This window comes from Mesoplodon mirus (assembly GCF_964341445.2).
Source record: "Mesoplodon mirus genome assembly, chromosome: 14".
NCBI lineage: Eukaryota > Metazoa > Chordata > Mammalia > Artiodactyla > Ziphiidae > Mesoplodon > Mesoplodon mirus.
This window is the reverse complement of record NC_138990.1, coordinates 84005319-84027517: the sequence shown is the minus strand read 5'-3', so window position 1 is coordinate 84027517 and position 22199 is coordinate 84005319. Positions and strand designations below refer to the sequence as shown.

The 22199-nt window shown below is 39.0% G+C and overlaps 1 protein-coding gene across 10 annotated transcripts in view; it reads left to right on the top strand.

Moving 5' to 3' along the window:
* Positions 1-22199, top strand: part of TIA1 (TIA1 cytotoxic granule associated RNA binding protein) — a gene marked incomplete at its 3' end in the record, with an annotated part of 59409 nt that overhangs the window by 24136 nt on the left and 13074 nt on the right. For 6 of the 10 annotated variants that reach the window (XM_082642712.1, XM_082642709.1, XM_082642711.1 and 3 more), the window contains 3 exons: positions 124-247; positions 1873-2018; positions 2938-6095. In XM_082642712.1, the coding sequence (XP_082498838.1) occupies positions 124-247; positions 1873-2018; positions 2938-3064 (397 nt within the window). Of the gene's footprint in view, positions 1-123; positions 248-1872; positions 2019-2937; positions 6096-22199 lie in introns of those variants that run through there. The other 4 variants (XM_082642713.1, XM_082642710.1, XM_082642706.1 and 1 more) reach the window with 2 other exon arrangements.

The window sequence follows — 22199 nt, the reverse complement described above, 5'->3', positions numbered from 1 at the left end:
ACATCTTTATTGGAGTATAATTGCTTTACAGTGTTGTGTTAGTTTCTGCTGTATAATGAAGTGAATCAGCTATATGTATACTAAACAATTTATATTGGTAATTCTTGATATTATTTTCAATAGGTTCAATTCCCATGAAAGTGCAGCACATGCAATTGTTTCTGTTAATGGAACTACCATTGAAGGCCATGTTGTGAAATGCTACTGGGGCAAAGAAACTCTTGATATGATAAATCCCGTGCAACAGGTAAGAAGGTTCTTGACTTTGTAGAGTAATTGCTGGGCTAATAGGTATTTTTAAATGAAATTGTTGATAATCGTCATTAATGCTTCTAGCTAAAATGATAGCATATAAGGGCTCTTCATGTATTATAGTTCCAGAGTAGTGGTACATAGATGCAGGGGTGACATGATGAATGTGACCACCTCAATTGACTCATGCTCACACAGTGGATTTTAAAATGCTGCAACAAACTTAACAGGGTATTAAATTTTTTCTAATACTTAGTAGATTTATTCACATACTATTTGGAGAACTCACAAGCATGGTTTTTTATTATTATTACTTAATTAATTTACTTATTTATCTATCTATCTATCCATCCATCCATCCATCCATTTTTGGCTGCATTGGGTCCTTGTTGCTGCGCGTGGGCTTTCTCTAGTTGCGGCGAGTGGAGGCTACTCTTTGTTGCATGCACAGGCTTCTCACTGCGGTGGCTTCTCATTGCAGAGCATGGGCTCTAGGTGCGGGGGCTTCAGTAGTTGTGGCACATGGGCTCAGTAGTTGTGGCTCACAGGCTCTAGAGTGCAGGCTCACTAGTTGTGGCACATGGGCTTAGTTGCTCCACGGCATGTGGGATCTTCCCGGACCAGAGCTTGAACCCGTGTCCCCAGCATTGGCAGGTGGATTCTTAACCACTGCGCCACCAGGGAAGTCCTCACAAGCATGTTTGATTCAGGTGAAACAAAAGCTATGAATATATTTAGGACCTTGGCATTTTCTTCCAGATTTTGCTGCCTTTGTTTTTCCAGGCAGTTCTAGTGGTTCAAACTTGATCCCACAAACATTTCTATGAGGAAATGGAGCATCAAGATAGGAGTAAGAAAATCCTAAACTATATAACTTTCTTAAGTAAACTGAATATAGGAATAAATAGTCTTTATCTTCCCTATCTTCCCTAGCTAAAGGAAATAGTCATATGGATAATTTACAAAACACCTAAACATTATCCTGAGTTTAATAACCCTAACCCTAACCTACTGCCTTACAAAGAGTATGCCATTTAGAGCATCATTGTAGAGTTAAAGCAGTATAACCTCACTTTTTTTTTATTAGCCGTGACTTTATAAACTTTTCTTTGTCCTTTAGTCTTTTCTTTTTAATATATATATAAATTTATTTATTTTATTTATTTATTTTTGGTTGTGTTGAGTCTTTGTTGCTGCGCACGGGGTTTCTCTAGTTGCCGCAAGTGGGGGCTATTCTTTGTTGAGGTGCGCGGGCTTCTCATTGCGGTGGCTTCTCGTTGCAGAGCACACGCTCTAGGCACTCAGGCTTCAGTAGTTGCAGCACATGGGCTCAGTAGTTGTGGCTCGCAGGCTCTAGAGCACAGGCTCAGTAGTTGTAGCGCCCGGGGCTTAGTTGCTCTGCATCATGTGGGATCTTCCCAGACCAGGGATCGATCCTGTGTCCCCTGCATTGGCAGGCGGATTCTCAACCATTGTGCCACCAGGGAAGCCCTGTCCTTTAGTTTTAATTGTAATGATGGCCCTATGTGTTATGGCTATGTATTTGTGGTATATTAGGACTGTATATGCACCTATAACTTTAAATAATATTAAATTATCTGTTACAATTTTACTTAATAGCAGAATCAAATTGGATATCCACAAGCTTATGGCCAGTGGGGCCAGTGGTATGGGAATGCACAACAAATTGGCCAATATATGCCTAATGGTTGGCAAGTACCTGCATATGGAATGTATGGCCAGCCATGGAACCAGCAGGGATTTAAGTAAGCATACTTGTTCTTTTCCTTTATTATTAGCCTTTGAAAATGTCAAGAACTTGGGAAGAGATTTTAAGTAATTAGTAGGTAATGTGCCTTCTTTCTAAAGCATAGCCTTTGAAAGACTTAGAGAGGTTTTTACTTTATAGTTTTAAGTGTATATCTTTAAAATTTTCCCTAGAAATGTGTTGTCTTGATTTATAACCAGTGTTATGAGAATTTTGGTAATGCTTGGCAATGAATCAACAAATATTTAAGTAAGGAAATAAGAACTTAATAGTTGCTAGGCTTATTGGATAGTTATTTTGATCCTAGTTGCTTTATTCATTATGCTTTTTTTTGTGCAAGAGGGTTTATTCATACATTGTTATATGAAAGCTTCTTTATACATCCTGAATTACAGTTTTACTTAAATTTCTGAAAAACAAACTGGAAATTAAAACGCTTTGCCATTTTTATTAAAAAGAATCTTGTAATGTTGAAAAAATGTATGAGTTTACATATACTAATAATTATCTTAATTTCTTCTTTGAGTAATATAAATGCAAGTCCGTATCATACCAAATGATCACGTTTCCTTCAGGTAGTGGCTTGTTCGACATATGTCAAACCCCAGATGGACAGTTTTCTGAGATTAGAGATGAGATTTTCTGAGTTCAAGGGAATAAATGTTTATAGATAAAGGATATTTTCTTAGCTATAATTAAACTAACAGAATTAAACTGTACAAATTAAAGCTACAAGGATACTTGTTCTTAAAAGAAAAAACCTTTTGCCTTTGCTTTCTCTGGCATAACTATTATTCTTATATTTGGGCTTAAGAAAAAGGATATTTCCGACGTATGTGTTATTTATTCTTGGCATTACATTTTATTTTAACCAGTGGATTTCCCCTCCCCTCTGCTTCTTTCACATTCTCCACCAGTCAGACACAGTCTTCTGCACCATGGATGGGACCAAATTATGGAGTGCAGCCGCCTCCAGGACAGAATGGCAGCATGATGCCTAATCAGCCTGCAGGGTATCGAGTTGCAGGGTATGAAACCCAGTGAAAAAGGACTCCAGAATCTAAAGCCAGTGGCTTAAGGCTACAGGGAGTGTAGTAAAGCCGTTGTTTACTTAAAGATTTATCAAATCAGTCAGTGCAAATGTCAGATACAATGTATTTATTTAAAAGATTCATTTTTTAATCATGAAATTACTTACCATCCGCATTGTTTTAAAAAGAAACAATATGCTGGATGTCTGCCAATTTTTGCCTTCATTACCTTTTTTGATAAAGTTTCTCAAATCCTTGTTTCAAATACAAATGCAGGGATTGCTGCCACTTTTTTAAAATTGAGGCAGAAAATTGCACAATGTTGAACTTTTTTCCACTGAAGTAGTGTGCAGTTCTAGTTTGCATTCCTGATATGATTTAAAACATGTAATATAAAGATGTAAAAAAAAAAGAAAAAAGGAAAACCAAAACTGTGCAGAGTCTAGAAGTTCTTTGTAATCTTCAGCTTATGCACAATTCTATTTTAGGTTTTTTTGAAATAGGCATTGTTTGAGCTGTCCCATCTCCACTGTTTTCCCTTTGGGGTTTTTAAATATAAGTTATTAGTTTACATCATTTTTGTATCTACATTTTTTTCACAAATTTGTCTTGCCTTATTAAAGTTCTATAAAATATACTTAAATGGAAAAAAATGATCTTTAGATTGAAAACTTTTCTCAGATGGATTGATAATTGCATTCATCTTGTGTTTTATATGAGAAGGTGCCTCAAGAATTCCCTGTTGAATTTGTTTAAAAGGGTTTTTATCTTCTGCGATGAACTTTGCTGTGTACCAGGAAATATAAAAACAAAAACTTGTTACTAAAGAAAATCTATGAAATGTGATAAGTTCTTATGAACTCATGTTAATTTCATGTGTCAACTTCTACATTTACATATATCATTTCATTATGTAAAATGTTTTAGCAATTTAATATTTTGCACAGTTAGCAAACTTTGTATGTCATTTCCTCCTTAAAGGCATCATGCAGAGTTGACAGGAGATTTATAAGGTTTTGTTTGCATGTGAATATCAAATACACACTTTGGTAGTCTTTGAATACAAAGTCATCTGCTCTTGTTTTTCAAGAACTTTGAGACACAAAGTTGTATGTAAAGAAATATATTAATTTGCCATATTCTAGTTATATTTACTCAAAAAGAGTAAATCAACTTGATTTTAATATGTACAAATGATAGCTGTGAAACTGTAGAATATCCTTATGTCAGGCTTGGGGTTTCTTGTGAACTCCAAAATTAGCCTGAATGACCAGCCGGGCAAAGCATTTTTTAAATGTTCAGAGGCCAAAAGATAAACAAACAAAAAACCGTGAAATCCTACCTCCTTAAACAGCCTTCAAAGAGGAGAATCCTCAGTGCAATCATTACTTTGATTCTTTTGGTACCTGTTTTCCTGGAGTTCCCAATTTTATTATTTTGGGGTGGCTCCGAGCATTAAGAGGTTTAATCTTTGATGGCATTGTTCTAGTTTTGAAATTTCTAGTATATTTCAGTCTCTTAGAAGAATTGTGGGAGATTTTGTTTTGTTTTGTTTTCAGCGAAAGTCACAAACTCTCCTCTTCTTTGACTCACAAAGGGGAAGGGTCCCCAGTCTACATATTTGGATGCTTGGTTGTTTTTAAGACCAGAGAGCTCCTGGTGTTGTATTTAGGAACAGAAAAGGCCCATGGAATCCTAAGAGTTTCCTGGCCTGTATCCTCCAGGTAGGAGCAGATGGCTCTAAGCTGGTCTCTAAGCCGATACTTCTGTAAACCAGAGCCCAGGAAAGACAGCTCATAAATGTATAGTTCTCTGGAGCTCAATTCTATGCAGTTGTACTGATGTTTCATCAAGTCACTGTGTATTTTCTAAGTGTTGATACATTAAAAGTTGCTTTATGGAAGATGAGTAAATTTTTTAAACACTTGGAAATTTTATTTCCTTGTTAATTAACCTTCTACAGATCAGGGCATGCAACCAAAAGCAGCTTAAATACTCAAAAAATAAAATAACAGGATGCTGTTTTTAGATTCTTCTGGTTTATGTTCCTATTTTAGGACCCTCACTTTTCTCTTATTCAAAAGTATTTTATGTCCTATACATCTGTGGATTGCAGGGTAAATTATTTGGGCATAAATAATCCAAGCAAAAGTATAGTTTTTCTTTCATCTTGACTATCTAAAGAAATAACACTTTTTATTAGCCAATATTTTCTTATTACACAATTCTAAAATGTACATTGACTACTTTTTGAGAAGAAAGTAGCATTACTCAAAGGCTTATTACTACTGAACAAATTTGCAATTCAGGAACATTGCTAACTTTGCTTTAAATCTTACTCTCAGTGTTAAATCATTTAAAAAAAATTTACAGTCTAAAAATCATACTGGTATTAGTATCAGGTAAGGAAATTAAAGTTTTTTAAATGGACTCATCCTCTGCAATATGCATTCAGATTTTACTTTAAAATACATCTGGTACTGTAAAGAACCTAAAGTGGTTCACACTTAATGGGTCATTAATCCAGTATTCTTTGCCCTGACTGTTTGGATATTAAAGTTCCTTTATGTTTTCTATAACCTTTGGGATTTTCTTGCAGTGATTATTGTGTGTGAGAGATTTTTTTTTCTTTTTGGTCTAGTCATATTGTTGTATTCACTCAGGTATTTGTTAGATTTCTTTTTAATCTTATTTCAGAAACCATGGTTTGCATTGGGTTACTGTTTGATACCACAAAGAATTGCTGTAGATTTAACTCACTATGAAATCAGGATCTCATTTTCCTTGTTAATATTCTCTCCCTGTTGAAAATGAGGTTCACATTCTAGTTTTATTCTTCTCCTGTTTTGTTCCTGTGCTTACTCAGCTTCCTTTTGTATGTGCTAGAGTTCTATTACTTTTGAGAAGGCGGTTGATAAGGACTAGTTTGCATACACAAAGAGAGTTAAGTTTACCAAGAGCTACAGGGTGCTCTTGAGGTTACAGTTGAATTGGAAAAATAAAATGTGTTTGTAGGAAATAAAGAACAAACCCTTTCAATGAAAGAGTGATGATTTCTAAAAAACAAAATCTTTTTGTAGGGGGTTGTTACGTTTTTTCTAGTCACTGCATTTTGACTATTTAGAACTTGAAGGACATACCTCCAAAACAACAAATTTTAATTTAAGAGCCTTGATAAAATGTATGTGAATGTTTCTGAGTTGAATAGGACTTTACACTATGGTCTCTAAAGTTGAAGGCTGAAGTTATTCTGATAGTGATTCACCTAGAAAAGGGAAAAGTAGATTTCTGACTCAGGGTTAATAAGCTTGGGTGAGAGGCTGTGCAGAAAATAGTTATTAAGCAGTTTTATATACCAGATAAATGAGATCCCTAGCTCCTTATTTGTGTTCAGCTCTAGAAAACCAACAGCCACACTTAAACACACCAGGCAAGATTTGGAGGCTCCTACTGTGGAAAAACTAAGCAACTCTTGAGTGAAAAGACAGATGCTGAGGGCTTCCCTGGTGGCGCAGTGGTTGAGAGTCCGCCTGCCGATGCAGGGGACGCGGGTTCGTGCCCCTGTCCGGGAGGATCCCACATGCCGCGGAGCGGCTGGGCCCGTGAGCCATGGCCGCTGGGCCTGCGCGTCCAGAGCCTGTGCTCCGCAACAGGAAAAAAGACAGATGCTGATATTTGAGGGTCCCCTCCAAAAAGTAACTGGCCAAGAGTCCCCTTACAGTGGAGCATACCAATCAGTAAGCCCTGCCCACATACACAAACCTTCCAAACAGGTTTTTAGTGCTTCACTTCTAAATAAAGACAGCCAAAGATCACCAGAAATTGAGAAAAACCTTGATTGTAAAAGGTAGAGCTAAATAAAAGCAACTCTCAAGAAGCAGAAAACTTCAACAACTATCATATCCTCAAATAAGATACTGTACTCAAGAAATTAGAACAGGATACTAATAAAATGTCACAACAAGAAATTAGAATATGAATACATTCAGTGAGAATATTAAAAGATGATATGTTCTATAATAAATCAAAAGTGTAGGGAAAAAAATAAATATGGATCAATTCAGGAGGTTTAATATTAAATCAATAGGAGTTCCAGGAAGAAAACAGAAAATAGAGGATTGGGTAGAATTTATTAAATAAAGGAAAATTTCCCTGATGAAATTTTGAGTTTCAAGATTTAAAAAAAGCTAATGTTGAATTTACACAATAAATATAAAAGACCCATACGATGCCATACCACTATGAAATTTTAGGATGCCAGACCTATAAAGAGAATATTCAGAAATTTACCAGGTAGAAAAAGGATCGAGGAAAATACTCAATGGCAACATTGGAACCTAGGGATCAATGGGGTGCTGTCTTCAAAAGTTAGAATGAATTATGTCTTGGGTGACAATAGAATAAAGACATTATTAGACATGCAAGTTCTCAAAAGATTTTCTTCCTGTTCAGTGATTCTCAGTTACTGGATAAACTCCATCAAAATAAGAGTAAATCAAAGAAAAAATATGATGTAGCATCTAGAAACGGGATCAAACACGAGTGAGATAACGGGAAGTCCCAGGATTGCAGCTGTGAAGCTACCTGGCAGCCAATCCAGACTGATGGTCAGAGGGCTAGACTTAAGGTTATCTGAGACGCCAGCCCGTGTATTGTGAGATGTTTTATGGAACTATGGAGCAAGTGAAAAGACTAAATACTGGAAGAAAATCAGGCAAATGGAAAGAGACAATTGTCAGGGAAAGCATTCTATAAGAAAGGAAACATTCCCTGAGCCAAGTACATGCATCAAGATCATGTTTTCCTGAATTACATTCACAAATATTTGTATCAATACTATTCCACTGCTTTGGTTTTCTTTGGCAATTCCAATTGTGTGTTGGATTTCCTCTGCCTGACATCGGTTTCTATCATTTGTTCTTAATTATTTTTATCTTTTTGTTGCTTTTTTCTTTTCTAATCTCCGCTTCTTAATATGCTTCCTGTGGTATCCAGACTCACTTGTGTTCCTTTTAATGTAATCTTCATTTCTGAAAAAAAATTTTTTTTCTCTTTTCTAAATTCCACCAATTTTTGTTTGACTTCAGGGTTGTCTCTTCCCTGAATTCTTGTTTTTCTTAGCTGCATTTACTTCATTAGATTTTTAAAATTCATATTGGAATGTCTATGTTATTTTCAACTGCTTTGTGGGAATATTTTTCCTGTGAGTCTTCTCCAGGGAAACTCTAGGTAAGTTTTGCTGTCTTATTTTTAATTACAGTATCTTGGTACAAATGCTGTGCTTATTCCTATTTGTTCATATTTGAAACAATTGGTTTTTCCTAGACCAAGTACCAGCAGGAGGATGAAGGGGAAAAACCTTGTCAAGATTTCTCACCTCCCTCTGTGGCTACAATGAATTGTCTCCTTAAAAGTGTAGCCATGGGTCTTCTCTGGGATGTGATCTTGTTCAGAAGTTCTGTGCCAGCTCTGAGCTCCCTTGGTTCCTTCATCTGCTACATTAAGGGACCTAACTCATGTCTTCAAGGACATCCCCTAACTTGCTTTCTGAAAGACATCACCTCTGGACCCCTTAGGCACTTCACACACCTTCCCTCCCTGCCTCTCCCACACTCATATGCTTGTTCAGTCCTCCCCACAGCAGGCTCCACTCAGGGTTTGGCTCTCTTCTCAGAGTGAATATTTGCGAGTGATTTCTGAGGTCTGCCACTACCAGCCCCCTCCTCACTCCCTGTCCTTCCCCCATGGCACTCAGTTGGCCTCCCATCCAGCACCACACTTCCACTCAATGTGGAATGTATAAGTTTTCTTTGCATTCCTAGTTTCACTTAAGATAACTGTTTGTGGGAGTCAGTTGGTCATATGTTTTCCTTGTCGCTCCCTGTGGTTTCCAGGAGAAGTGGAAAGATCCAGAACCAGGCTGCTAACATTTCAACCAGAATCAGAAGACCAAAGGAATCTTTTAACAGATGTAAATCTGATCATGACACTCCCCTGCTTGAAAGTCTTTGTTTCAAATTGTATTTAGCAGTAATCTAACATTTTTTTTTTTTTTTTTTTTTGCGGTACACTGGCCTCTCACTGTTGTGGCCTCTCCCGTTGCGGAGCACAGGCTCCAGACGCGCAGGCTCGGCGGCCATGGCTCACAGGCCCAGCCGCTCCACGGCATGTGGGATCTTCCCGGACCGGGGCACGAACCCATGTCCCCTGCATCGGCAGGCGGACTCTCAACCACTGCGCCACCAGGGAAGCCCAGTAATCTAACATCTTTAATGTGGCCTGCAGAGCCTTCTAAAGTGCAATCTGTGCTTACCCAACTTCACAGCAAGCCATTCTCCAGTCTCCCATAAGCCCTTCCACTCCACACTCATCTTACAGTTTCCTGAATAAGTAAACACTTTATATCAGTTAAGGTCCAGTCAGGGAGACAGAAGCCAACACTAAAATTTGAAAAGGGAAATTTTAATGTGAATAGTTGTTAAATAATAAAAAGTGGTTAACTACTAAAAGGGATCCAGAAATTGCAGGTGCAAAAAAAAGCAGCTACTATTTATGGACAGAGTGGACAATGCAGAAACTAAGGGTTTAGGAGAGCACTGAGTTTCTCACCTCTTCAAAGTGGGCTTGATTATCATAGGAACGTGCCACCTGGTGAACAGACATGCCAGAGGGCGTGGGCCAGAGCTGGTCCTTAGAAGCTGCCTGCCATTGGCCAGAGGTGGGTGGGCTGGAGATAATCTTTAGAAATGGTCCACCAGGTAGGGGAGCTATAGGGTTGCCAGAATTAGCAAGTGAAAGCACAATTGCAAATATTGCAAGAAACATACTAAAAGTTATTTGTTGTTTAACTGGGTGTCCTGTATTTTATCTGTCAGTCCTCGAGAGTGGTGCAGCCAAAGCTGCCATGGAAGCAGCTGCAGGTAAGTAAAGTGTGGCCTGAGGGTGCAGCCGGGGCAGGTCCAGAGAACCACTGACGCGATCGCCACTGGGTCTTCTGTACACTGATCCATTGGCTTGCACACTGAATAAAAAGAGAGAACCAGAACCCATAAGGAATGTGCCTTCCTGTCATCATCACCTTGCCATGTTCCCCCAGTGCCCTCTATTGACAAAGCCTAACATTGAGCCAACTGACAAAGAAGAAATGTTTCACAAAGCAAGGCCAAGAAGAGTGGACTGGGGACCAAGACTCCCATTGCAGAGCCCTGCCATGTGAATGCCTTTTGTCTGCTCTTTGTCTTCAACTCTCCACTTAAATGTCCCTTCCTCTAAAATGCCTTCCCTTCTTTACCCACAATCTAAATCAGTAGCCTCTCAAGCCATCTTATGTTTACTTTTCCTTTATAGCATTTGTCATCATTTTAAATTATGTATTTGTGCGATTATATTGTTAAAACCTGTGTTGCCCACTAAAAGCTGGTGACTGTTTTCTTCAGTGCTGTATATACCCAGTAGGTAGTAAATCAGTCAATTAATTTAATTATCTCAATCTTGTTTTAACCAAATGGATTTCTACCATGTGCTGATAGTACTACCAGCTAGAGTACTGGGTATGAGGTGATAAGAGCTAAAACTAAAGGACCAAACCAGGGCCAATTCTTTATGCCATGCCAAGTAATTTGAACTTTTTTTTAATCTTAAAGGTCCTAGGGAGCCATTGATCTAATTTGTTTTTAGTCAAGATGTCTTCCAGGTTCCTGGCATGAGCAATTAGATGGATGGTTGGGGCTAGTTACTGGGGTAGGAAAAGGAAGAAGAGCAGTCTGCGAGGGTGAGTGAGGATAGATGCTAGTTAGAGGGCAGAAGATGAAAGCTAATGAGGCCTGCCTTTCAAAATGTGGCGCTTGGACATGTGTGACATTCAGGTAGAAATAGCCAGTAGGTAATGATATGGAATTTGGAAGGGAGATCCAGGCTGAAATAGAGATGGGAGTCATCAGCATTTAGGTGGTAGTTCAACCCATGGAGTGGCAATCACCCAGAGAGACGCTAGAGTGAGAAGAGGACTGAGGACAGAACTCTTAGGTCTGTCAGTATTGAAGGGGGGGCAGAGACAGAGAAGCTTGCAAAGGAGAATGAGGAAGAGCTGCCTGACAGGTGGGAGAAATACTGAGGGTCCATGATGTTGCAGAAATCAAGGAGGAAAACATTCAAGGAGTAGTCAAGAGTCAAATTTGGCAGAGGGGGAAAAAACAAGTGAAAAAAAGTCCACTGGATTTAGCAATGAGGAAGTAATTGGTGACTTTAAAAATGAGCATTTTGGGCTTCCCTGGTGGCGCAGTGGTTGAGAGTCCGCCTGCTGATGCAGGGGACACGGGTTCGTGCCCCGGTCCTGGAAGATCCCACATGCCGCGGAGCGGCTGGGCCCGTGAGCCATGGCCGCTGAGCCTGCGAGTCCGGAGCCTGTGCTCCGCAATGGGAGAGTCCACAACAGTGAGGGGCCCGCGTACCGCAAAAAAAAAAAAAAAAAAATAGAGCATTTTCAGTGAAGTAGTAGGAGCAAAATGTGGACTGTATTGGGTTAAGGAGTGGGAGGTGGGGATAGTTAACTAGTGCAGCCTCTGCCTTCCCGATTCAGTAGGCTATAGACGGAAGGAGAGAGGAAAGAGGAGATGGGTTTAAGAAAGCAATAATTTTTAAAAATCTCAATACAATAAACTATGAATAAATCACAAAGATAAGTAAGTGACCACCAAAAAAACAACCCCACTCTTCACTCATTCGGAAATAGACAACAAAAAACATTCACCTCCGTTTTACATAGAAAATCGGAACAACAGTTAAAGAATGCGTTTGTGTGCAGGTGTGTACTGTTTCTCTAGGATACTCAGAATTGAATGATGGATTAAAGAATATAAATTGTAAAAACTGTATGATATATATTGTCAAATTATATTGGTACTTTATAATGTACAGCTCTTTATAATGGTACAGTTATAATGGTACAGCTCTTAAAAGCTGTACCATTTTACACTCCAACCAATAATGTCGAAAAGCACTCGTTTGCCCCCCCTACTTTTACCAGTGCTGATTGTTATTAAGCCTTTATTTTTGCCAATCTCATGCATGTAAAATGATCTCTTTTATTTCCCTGATTGTAAGTAAAGTTAGTGATTTGTTCCCATGATAGTTGGCTGTTTGTGTTTCTTTTCTGACCTGCCTGTATCCTTTGTCCATTTGAGCTCCAAGGACTTTTAGACATTATAATAATTACATGTTGAATATGTAATAACTATATATCATACGTCTTTAGAAGTAAAAGGTGCAGTAAAAATATGAGCAAGGAAGAAGTGATTATTGAATGATTAGGCAGAATTTTTAAAGAAACTAATAGAACCTCTAGAAATTAAAAACAACAGCTAAAATTAAAAATTCAGTGGACTGACACAACCAAATTAGACACAGCTGAAGAAATCTGTGAATTGGAACAGTACAACAGTGCAGAGACAAAGAGGTAGAAAATATGAAGAGAGCATGGAGAATAGAATGGGAAATCTAAAATATATTTAAACTGGAGTTCCATAAAGAGAGAAAACAATTTGGGATGGGAAATATTCGAAGCGATAGGGCTGAGAATTTTCCCGAATTATTGAAAGGTAGGAATTCTCAGACAAGATCCACAATGAATCCCAAGAAGGATAAATAAAATGAAGTCCATGCTTACATATATAGTCAAATTGCAGATTATCAAAGACAGATTTTAAAAGCAGCAGAGAGTGGGAGAAAAAAGAAGACTACTACAATGATATGACAATTAGATTGACATCAGATGTTTCAACAGCAAGACGATAGGCCAGAATTCAGAGGGATACCTTCAATGTGCTGAAAGAAACAACCAACCTAAAGCAATCATACAAGAATGAGGATGAAATAGAAAAAGAAAAGCCAAGAGAATTTGCCAACAATAAATCCAATACTAAATGAACTTCTAAAGCATATATTTCAGGGAGAAAAAAATCCTGAAACAAATGTCTGAGCTGCAAAAAGAAATGGTAAGCAAAGAAATTTATACATATGTATTTTAATCTAAAGCAACAATAATAGTGCCTTCTTCTAAGGGAGAACTAAAATAAAATACTGGATAATAATAATATATATGACAGGAGGTGGTTAAAGTGTTCTAAGATCACTGTATTTTTTTCAGGAGAATAGCAGAAAAATGTATTAGCTTTGGCCTTGAGTTAAAATGTAAAGGATCGTCACTAAGATAATAAAAATAGAGCATATAACTTCCAAAAGAGGAGGTAACAAAAGAAATCCAAAAGAAGGCAGAAAAAGAAAAGAAACATAGAGAAAGCCAGACAAACCAATCTTAGATGGTAGATGGTAGAAATAATTCCAAATGGATTAACAAGCACAATAAATGTACTAAGCTGATAAAAGAGATTGTCTAATTGGATTTTTAAAATCTAGATGCACTGCTTAGAAGCAACATCTAAAACAAAAGTATGCAGAAAGATATATACCAGGAAACCCTAAATGAAGCTGATGTAGCCAAATTAATAGCAAAGAAAATATATACACATCTGTTCTCAAGCACACATGGAATACTTAAGAAAATGTTGGTTTTAAAAGGTCACAAGAGTTAGAAGGGTAAGGGAAGTTGAAGAATAATTATTGCCAATTGGCAAAAATCAAAAAATTGTGAATATTTGTTCTAATGTGCAAATACCACACAACTTCTTTTTTTTTGGAAATGCCTTTAAATATCAGAAGCTATTATTCATCTATTAACAAATAAATAAATAAAGCAGAGTTTCTATGAGATCAAAAAAAGTAGCTTATCATGTTTTCTGACCATAAAAAAGTTAGGTTAGAAATCAATTACGAAAACGCATGTATAAATAACTTATGAGTCAAAGAAGATGCCATAGTGAAAATTTTAAATTATTTAAAATTCAAAGAAAATAAAAATACTGTATATCAAAATTTGTGGAATGCAAGTAAAATGGCACTTTGAAAGTAATGTATACCCTTAAATGCTTATATTAGAAAAGAAAGGTTAGAAATTAATGGGCAGGGACTTCCCTGGTGGTCCAGTGGTCAAGAATCCGCCTTCCAGTGCAGGGGATGTGGGCTTGATCCCTGGTTGGGGAACTAAGATCCCACATGCCACGGGGCAACTGAGCCCGCACGCCACAAACTACAGAGCCCGCACACTCTGGAGCCTGTGCGCCACTAGACAGCCTGCGTGCTGCAACTGAGACCCGATGCAGACAAAAATAAACTTTAAAAAAATAGTCTATATATATTAAAAAAATTAGAGAATTAAGTAAAGTGACTGGGTAAAAAATATTAACATACTGAAAATTAACATACCATAATGAACCATAACTTGAGAATACTGTGCAATTCTGAGAATCCTGTTTATTAGAAGAGGGCTCAGAAAGGACTTCGATGATGGCAATGTTTCTTCAAAGACCCTTCTTTGAAGAAGGAATGGAAGAACCCTAAGTGTCTGGCTTGGAAGAAAGAAACCTCTTTTAGAATGGGGTTGCTTGATAGCTTCCTTTCTGACTGGAACAGATAATGTGTCTCAGCAGAAAACCCACAGATCTCTTAGGACACATTTGGGCAATGCCATTGAAAAATATTTAAACACTGTCTCTTTACAACAGGGTCTCTCAGTTGTGGCACTACTGACAATTTGGTCCAGATAATTCTTTGTTGTAAGGGCTGTCCTGTGCATTGCAGGATCTTCCATGGCATCTACTAGATGTGTAGCAGTGCTCCCAGTTGAGAACAACTGCTTTAGATAATCACTTGGTACTAATACAATCATAAACACAACCAGGCATTGAAACCCCACAGTATCATCAGGTGATCATCTAGATGATACAGGATATACTGATGATCACTTAAAACCTTATAATTGAAGTGGAAAGACAAAATTGGAAAACTTTCCTGGAAAAAACTGTGCCCTTCTCCCCCTACCTCCAGTTTAAGAAACAACATAGCAAACCTTAGTCATGAAAGGGACCACTTCCCTTATTAACAGTTGAGAAGACTACGGTTCTACCAGCTAAAGAATGTCACTCACCTTCTGGTTCAACAAGGATTAAGCCATTAGCCACTGCAGTCACTGACCTTCAACACACCCTGAAAGGAGTTCAGGGTGGAGATCAGAAATGGGGCACTCCATGCTCTGGGAAAACTGGCAGAATAGGACTTCATATAGATATTTTCGGAAGATATTATGAACCCAGTTTCTTGCATCTTCCCATACTTAGAAAAACACTGAAATCATTATCTTTGCCTTGTGACCAGCAGCAATCTTCTACCAAGCTGTGTGCTTGATTGCACATACCCCTTCTCCAAAATCACAGATGTACCAACCTCCCCCATACCTCTTCAGATCACTTCCTCAAAGCTATCTGAGAGGTTGTCTCTCTGACTATAGTCCTAAGTAAGTCCCTGAATAATACTGAAACTCACAGCTCTCACATTTTTATTTTATTTTAAATATTTTTATTATTTCCGTTGACAGTTCTCAGGCAACCAGCCCACAGTGCCACCACTAATAAGTAGCAGGATGAAGGCTAAAGGTGCAGGAAATCTCATTCCAGAGTTTCCCAACACACAAACACAGGCCTCACCCTTAACACATTTGTACTCAGGAGCACAAATTTATTTATTTGATTAGACTTATTTATTAGATTTATTCTGTGCGATTCCAAGGACCAAAACTAGGTCATACCAGAACCCAATTCCAACGCCTTATACGGGAAAACGTTCAAGTAATATGTCGGAGTATAATTAAGGGAGAAAAAGATAACTTGATGCAAACACACAAGTGATAGAAACAGCGAATACTTTGGTGGACAAGACCCCCTTGACAAAACACTAAATCGCAGCCGGCACCTGCTAATAATGTAGAAAATCTAAGGCGATTTTTGCATCAATGACCAATGGAATTCTACTCAGAAATAGGACTCACTCAGGCCTGAAACAGTCATGACCAGCCCTAGAGTTGTCTGTGCTTTCCAGTGCCAGCAGGGTTGGCCAGAAGCACTCTTTCCACAGCAAAGAACCTAAGTAGTACAGCCGCCAGGTAGGCGCAGATTCCACCACCGGATTCCCCAATTGTCAGCCGCCTCCAGGAGGAGGAAACTACAACTCCCGTCAGACAACGCGAGCTGAGGTGGGCGGGCTCTCGCCGCGCGTGGGCGGCTCTGACCAATAACGACTGTCGTTACAGCGAACAGTTTGGCCGCGTTTGTAAAAGGCCGTGGCAGGCGAAGAGAGAGGAGGTGAGGGCGGTCATCAGCTGGGGGCCTGGGACGGCGGGGTGGGGGGCGCAGGGCAGGTAAGGGGGCTGTGTTGACAGAAGGCGGGGGCGGCAATGGGACAAGGGCGTAGAGCTGGGAATCCCGGCGGATAGCGTTTCCCAAGAGCAGGGTGCCAGGCAGGTGATGCTTCTGCTTGGGCCTACTTAGGACCGGAAGTGAGCGGTCGCGCGGGGAGGATGCCGGGAAGCAGGTCCCCGGCTGGGTGAGTCCGGGGGCTGGCCGCATCCCGGAAGCCAGGTGGGAGGTGTGGGTCCCGCAGGCCGGGTGACAGGGGTCTTGTCTGCATGGCCCCGGAGGTCTTTCTCCACTATTCCGAGGCAGTGCGGGGCAATGGAAGCACCCTGGACCTGGAGTTGAGAGTCCTGGCTTCTAGTCCTGCCACTTCCTCTCACTTGCGGTTTGACGGAATCCAACAGATTCCAAACTCACGTTAGATTAAGTAGAGGCTGGCTGAGGGACATTAATCAAATAACTACTTTCTCTGAGCCAGTTTCTTCATCTCTAAGATAAAATAATACCTACTTCACAGGATCGTGGTGAGCATACAAGAGTAAATGCATGGGAAAAGCTTACTTGTACTCAGTAAACGTTAGCAAGTTTGTTTTATTTATGGTGATCGTTCTCTTCACTTACTGTGCTTCACAAGCCTTAAACAGCATTCACCAAACTGTATATAGCTCTACAGCCGAATAGTACGGGGCTGAAAACCCAGCACTACAGGGAGTGTTTGTGGGGTAGCTCTTCCAGCACTAGTCCGTTTACACCATCTGAGGAGGCTGTTTAGTAAACTTGCCAGGGAGAGGAGACGCTTTTTTAGGCAGGATTCAAATGCAGGTTCTTTATGAAACTGCACTCCTTCTTGGGTGGGACCCAACCAAAACTCAGACCGGGACTCCAACCCCCCTGCACCTCACATTGGGAATTGAACCCACAATCCCTGACTTAGGAGGGGACTCGAACCCACTGTCTTTTAGTTGAAACTGCTCACCTGGTGTCAGGACTTACTGAAGCTCAGAGAATTCAGCGTGAGGCAAAGTGGCCGGTGAAGAGTGAGTTTATTAGCATAGGAGGCTTGTGAGAGATACGAGCTGGACAGCAGGGGAGCACAGCCCTGAGAACAAAGAGGGCTATATTTTTATAATCAAAGAAAAAATGGGGAGGGGAGAACACCGCCTTCTTCCTCAGTCTTGGGCAGACGTCAAGGCTTACATCATCAGTTCCTCCTTTGACCCTATCTGGTCTAACCCAGACTGCCTTGGCGCTATTTAAATCATATGTACATTAGCAAAAGGGTGGTAAATTATACTAAGATATGGTAATGCATCTCAAGTTTTTGTATAATGTCCCCTCTCACCTAGTTTCTTTCCCCTTTCATCTATATTCCTGTCTTGGCTACTTGCAGAAATGCTACTCTTCAAGGATCATTAACTCTCTGACTTCATGTAACAAGATTCAGACCCCATATCTATTGTCTTGTGTTGTAACTACCAGGATTTGTGGCTTGAGTGTGTCTGGTGCTTGGATGCACCTGGTCTTCCTTCAAGGTAGTGTAGATTGTTGCTAGGTTACTGGATTCTTTTCCTGAGGGGTCATTAGCTTACAACAGTCTCCCAGACTCCCTTAAAATTCCCTTTCTGTCTTTAATCCCGTAGTGGGATTTCTAAACTAACTAATCCTACTCTATCCCTATCATTTACAAATTGTGTTACTTGTTTATATATGCTTTCAATATAGAATCTGTAATAAGTGATACTAGTACAAGTTTAAAATTCAAATCGTATGGAACGGTGAAATGTATATCTCCTTCCCACTTTCTATTTCTCAAGTCCCCAGTCACTTCTTCTGAGGCAACATATTCTGTATGTGTGTATCTCCCCTGTCTTTTTTCTTTTTTAAACCAAGAGTATCACATTATACACGAAGAATTATACCTTTTTTTTACTCCACAGTGTATCTTGATATTTGTTCCTTATCAATACATATAAATCTGATTCGTTTTAGTGGCTCTGTAGTAGCATATTGTATGGTTACACCATGATTTATTTCGTTAGCTCTTAGGCTGCTTCTGTTCTTGTGCAGTTATGGACAGCATTGCATGGAGTACCATCGTACATGTTTTGTGTTCATGTGAGACTAGAACTCATGAAATCTTAAAAGTGGAATTGCTAAGTCAAAGTGTGTTTTAAGTTTATTTTATTTACATCTCTTTAAAGACGATATTGCAGTTTACACTCCCACAATAATGTACACTGCCTATTTCTCCACATCCTCATGTGATAACATTTATCTTTTATGTCACTTTGCTGAAGTCTTGTTTTAATTTGCCTCTTGCTTATTGTAAGGTTGAATTTTGGACGTTTAAAATCATTTTTCGGGAATTCCCTGGGAGTCCAGTGGTTAGGACTCCGTTCTTCCACTGCTGGGAGCCTGGGTTCGATCCCTGGTTGGGGAAATAAGATCTCACAAGCCACACCGCCAAAAAAATCATTTTTTTTTCTTTTTCATAAGCTGTCTTTTTATGCCCTTTGCTCACTTTTTCTAGTGGGTTTGCTTCTTTTTTCTTATTGATTTGTAAAAATTCTTATTTTAGGAAATTAACCCTTTGTTATTTGTGTTCCAAATATTTTCCCTTTATTTTTAATGACAGATTTATTGAAACATAAATCACATAACATAAAATTCACCCTTTTAAAATGTTACAATTCAGCGATTTTTAGTGTATTCACAGAGTAGTGCAACCTTTCATTACCCCAGAAAGAAACATCACACTCAATGGCAGTCACTCCCAGTCCCCCCTTTCAACACTAGCAACAACTCCTCTTTCTGTCTCTGTGCGTTTGCTTATCCTAGATGTTTCATTTAAATGGAATATAAAGCTTTTTATGTCTGGCTTCTTTCACTTAGCCTAATATATCAAGGCTCATTCATCCATGCTGTAGCATGTATCAGAACTTCATTCCCTTTTATGGCCAAATAATATTTCATTGAATGGATATATCATATTTTGTTTACCCATTCATCAGTTGTTGGACATTTGGATTGATTCTACTTTCTGGCTTTTATGAGTACTACTACAGTGAACATCAGTACAAATTTTTGTATGTTTTCAATTCCATTGGGCATATATAGATATAAATATAGATATAGATAGATAGATATAGATATAGATATAGATTCTCTTGGGAGTCATAGGGTAACTCTGACATTTTGAAGAACGATCAATTTTCCAAAGTGGCTGCACCATTTTGTAATACCATCAACAATGTATGAAGGTTCCAGTTTTTCTATACCCTTGTTATTGTCTATCTTTTTTTAGTCATCTTAGTGGCTGTGAAGTGGCATCTCACTGACATTTTGATTTGCATTTCCTTAATGACGTGATATTGAACATCTTTTCATGTGTTTATTGGCTATCTGTATATCTTCTTTGGAGACGTATCCATTCAGATCATTGGCCCATTTTAATTTTTTTGAATTTTCTTTAATTTATTTTTTTATACAGCAGGTTCTTGTTAGTTATCCATTTTATACATATTAGTGTATACATGTAAATCCCAGTCGCCCAATTCATCACACCACCACCACCACCCCCGCCGCTTTCCCCACTTGGTGTCCATATGTTTGTTCTCTCCTTCTGTGTCTATTTCTGTCCTGCAAACAGGTTCATCTGTACCATTTTTCTAAGTTCCACATATATGCGTTAATATATGATATTTGCTTTTCTCTTTCTGACTTACTTCACTCTGTATGACAGTCTCTAGATCCATCCACGTCTCTACAAATGACCCAATTTCATTCCTTTTTATGGGTGAGTAATATTCCATTGTATATATGTACCACATCTTCTTTATCCATTCATCTGTCGTTGGGCATTTAGGTTGCTTCCATGACCTGGCTATTGTAAATAGTGCTGCAGTGAACACTGGGGTGCATGTGTCTTTTTTTTTTTTTTTTTTTTTTGCTTTATAACAAATTTAATCAGTTATACATATACATATGTTTCCATATCCCCTCCCTTTTGCGTCTCCCTCCCACCCTCCCTATCCCACCCCTCCAGGCAGTCACAAAGCACCGAGCTGATCTCCCTGTGCTATGCAGCTGCTTCCCACTAGCTATCTACCTTACGTTTGGTAGTGTATATATGTCCATGCCGCTCTTTCACTTTGTCACAGCTTGCATGTGTCTTTTTGAATTATGGTTTTCTCTGGGTATATGCCCAGTAGTGGGACTGCTGGGTCATATGGTAATTCTATTTTTAGTCTTTTAAGGAACCTTCATACTGTTCTCCATAGTGGCTGTATCAATTTACATTCCCACCAACAGTGCAAGAGGGTTCCCTTTTCTCCACACCCTCTCCAACATTTGTTGTTTGTAGATTTTCTGATGATGCCCATTCTAACTGGTGTGAGGTAATACCTCATTGCAGTTTTGATTTGCATTTCTCTAATAATTAGTGATGTTGAGCAGCTTTTCATGTGCTTCCTGGCCATCTGTATGTCTTCTTTGGAGAAATATCTATTTAGGTCTTCTGCCCATTTTTTGATTGGGTTGTTTGTTTTTTTAATATTGAGCTGCATGAGCTGTTTATATATTTTGGAGATTAATCCTTTGTTGATTCACTTGCAAATATTTTCTCCCATTCTGAGGGCTGTCTCTTCATCTTGTTTGTAGTTTCCTTTGCTTTGCAAAAGCTTTTAAGTTTCATTAGGCCCCATTTGTTTATTTTTGTTTTTATTTCCATTACTCTGGAAAGTGGATGAAAAAAGATCTTGTTGTAATTTATGTCAAAGAGTGTTCTTCCTATGTTTTCCTCTAAGAGTTTTATAGTGTCCAGTTTTACATTTAGGTCTCTAATCCATTTTGAGTTTACTTTTGTGTATGGTGTTAGGGAGTGTTCTAATTTCATTCTTTAACATGTAGCTGTCCAGTTTTCCCAGCACCACTTACTGAAGAGGCTGTCTTTTCTCCATTGTATATCCTTGCCTCCTTTGTCATAGATTAGTTGACCATAGGTGCGTGGGTTTATCTCTGGGCTTTCTATCCTGTTCCATTGACCTATATTTCTTTTTTTTTGTGCCAGTACCATATTGTCTTTTTTTAAAATTTTATTCATTTGTTTATTTATTTTTGACTGTGCTGGATCTTCATTGCTGCGCACAAGCTTTCTCAAGTTGTGGCGAACGGGACTACTTTTTCTTATTGTGGTGGCTTCTCTTGTTGCGGAGCACGGGCTCTAGAGCACAGGCTCAGTAGTTGTGGCGCACGGGCTTAGTTGCTCCGAGGCATCTGGGATCTTCCCGGACCAGGGCTCAAACCCATGTCCCCTGCATTGGCAGGGGGATTCTTAACCACTGTGCCACCAGGGAAGTCCATATTGTCTTGATTACTGTAGCTTTGTAGTATAGTCTAAAGTCAGGGAGTCTGCTTCCTCCAGCTCCATTTTTTTCCCTCAAGACTGCTTTGGCTATTCGGGGTCTTTTGTGTCTCCATACAAATTTTAAGATTTTTTTAAGACACAGACCTACTAGAGAATGGACTTGAGGATACGGGGAGGGGGAAGGGTAAGCTGGGACAAAGTGAGAGAGTGGCATGGACATATATATATTACCAAACGTAAAATAAATAGCTAGTGGGAAGCAGCCGCATAGCACAGGCAGATCAGCTCGGTGCTTTGTGACGACCTAGAGGGGTGGGATAGGGAGGGTGGAAGGGAGGGAGATGCAAGAGGGAAGAGACATGGGGACATATGTATATGTATAACTGATTCACTTTGTTATAAAGCAGAAACTAACACACCATTGTAAAGCAGTTATACTCCAATAAAGATGTTTAAAAAAAAGATATTTTGTTCTAGTTCTG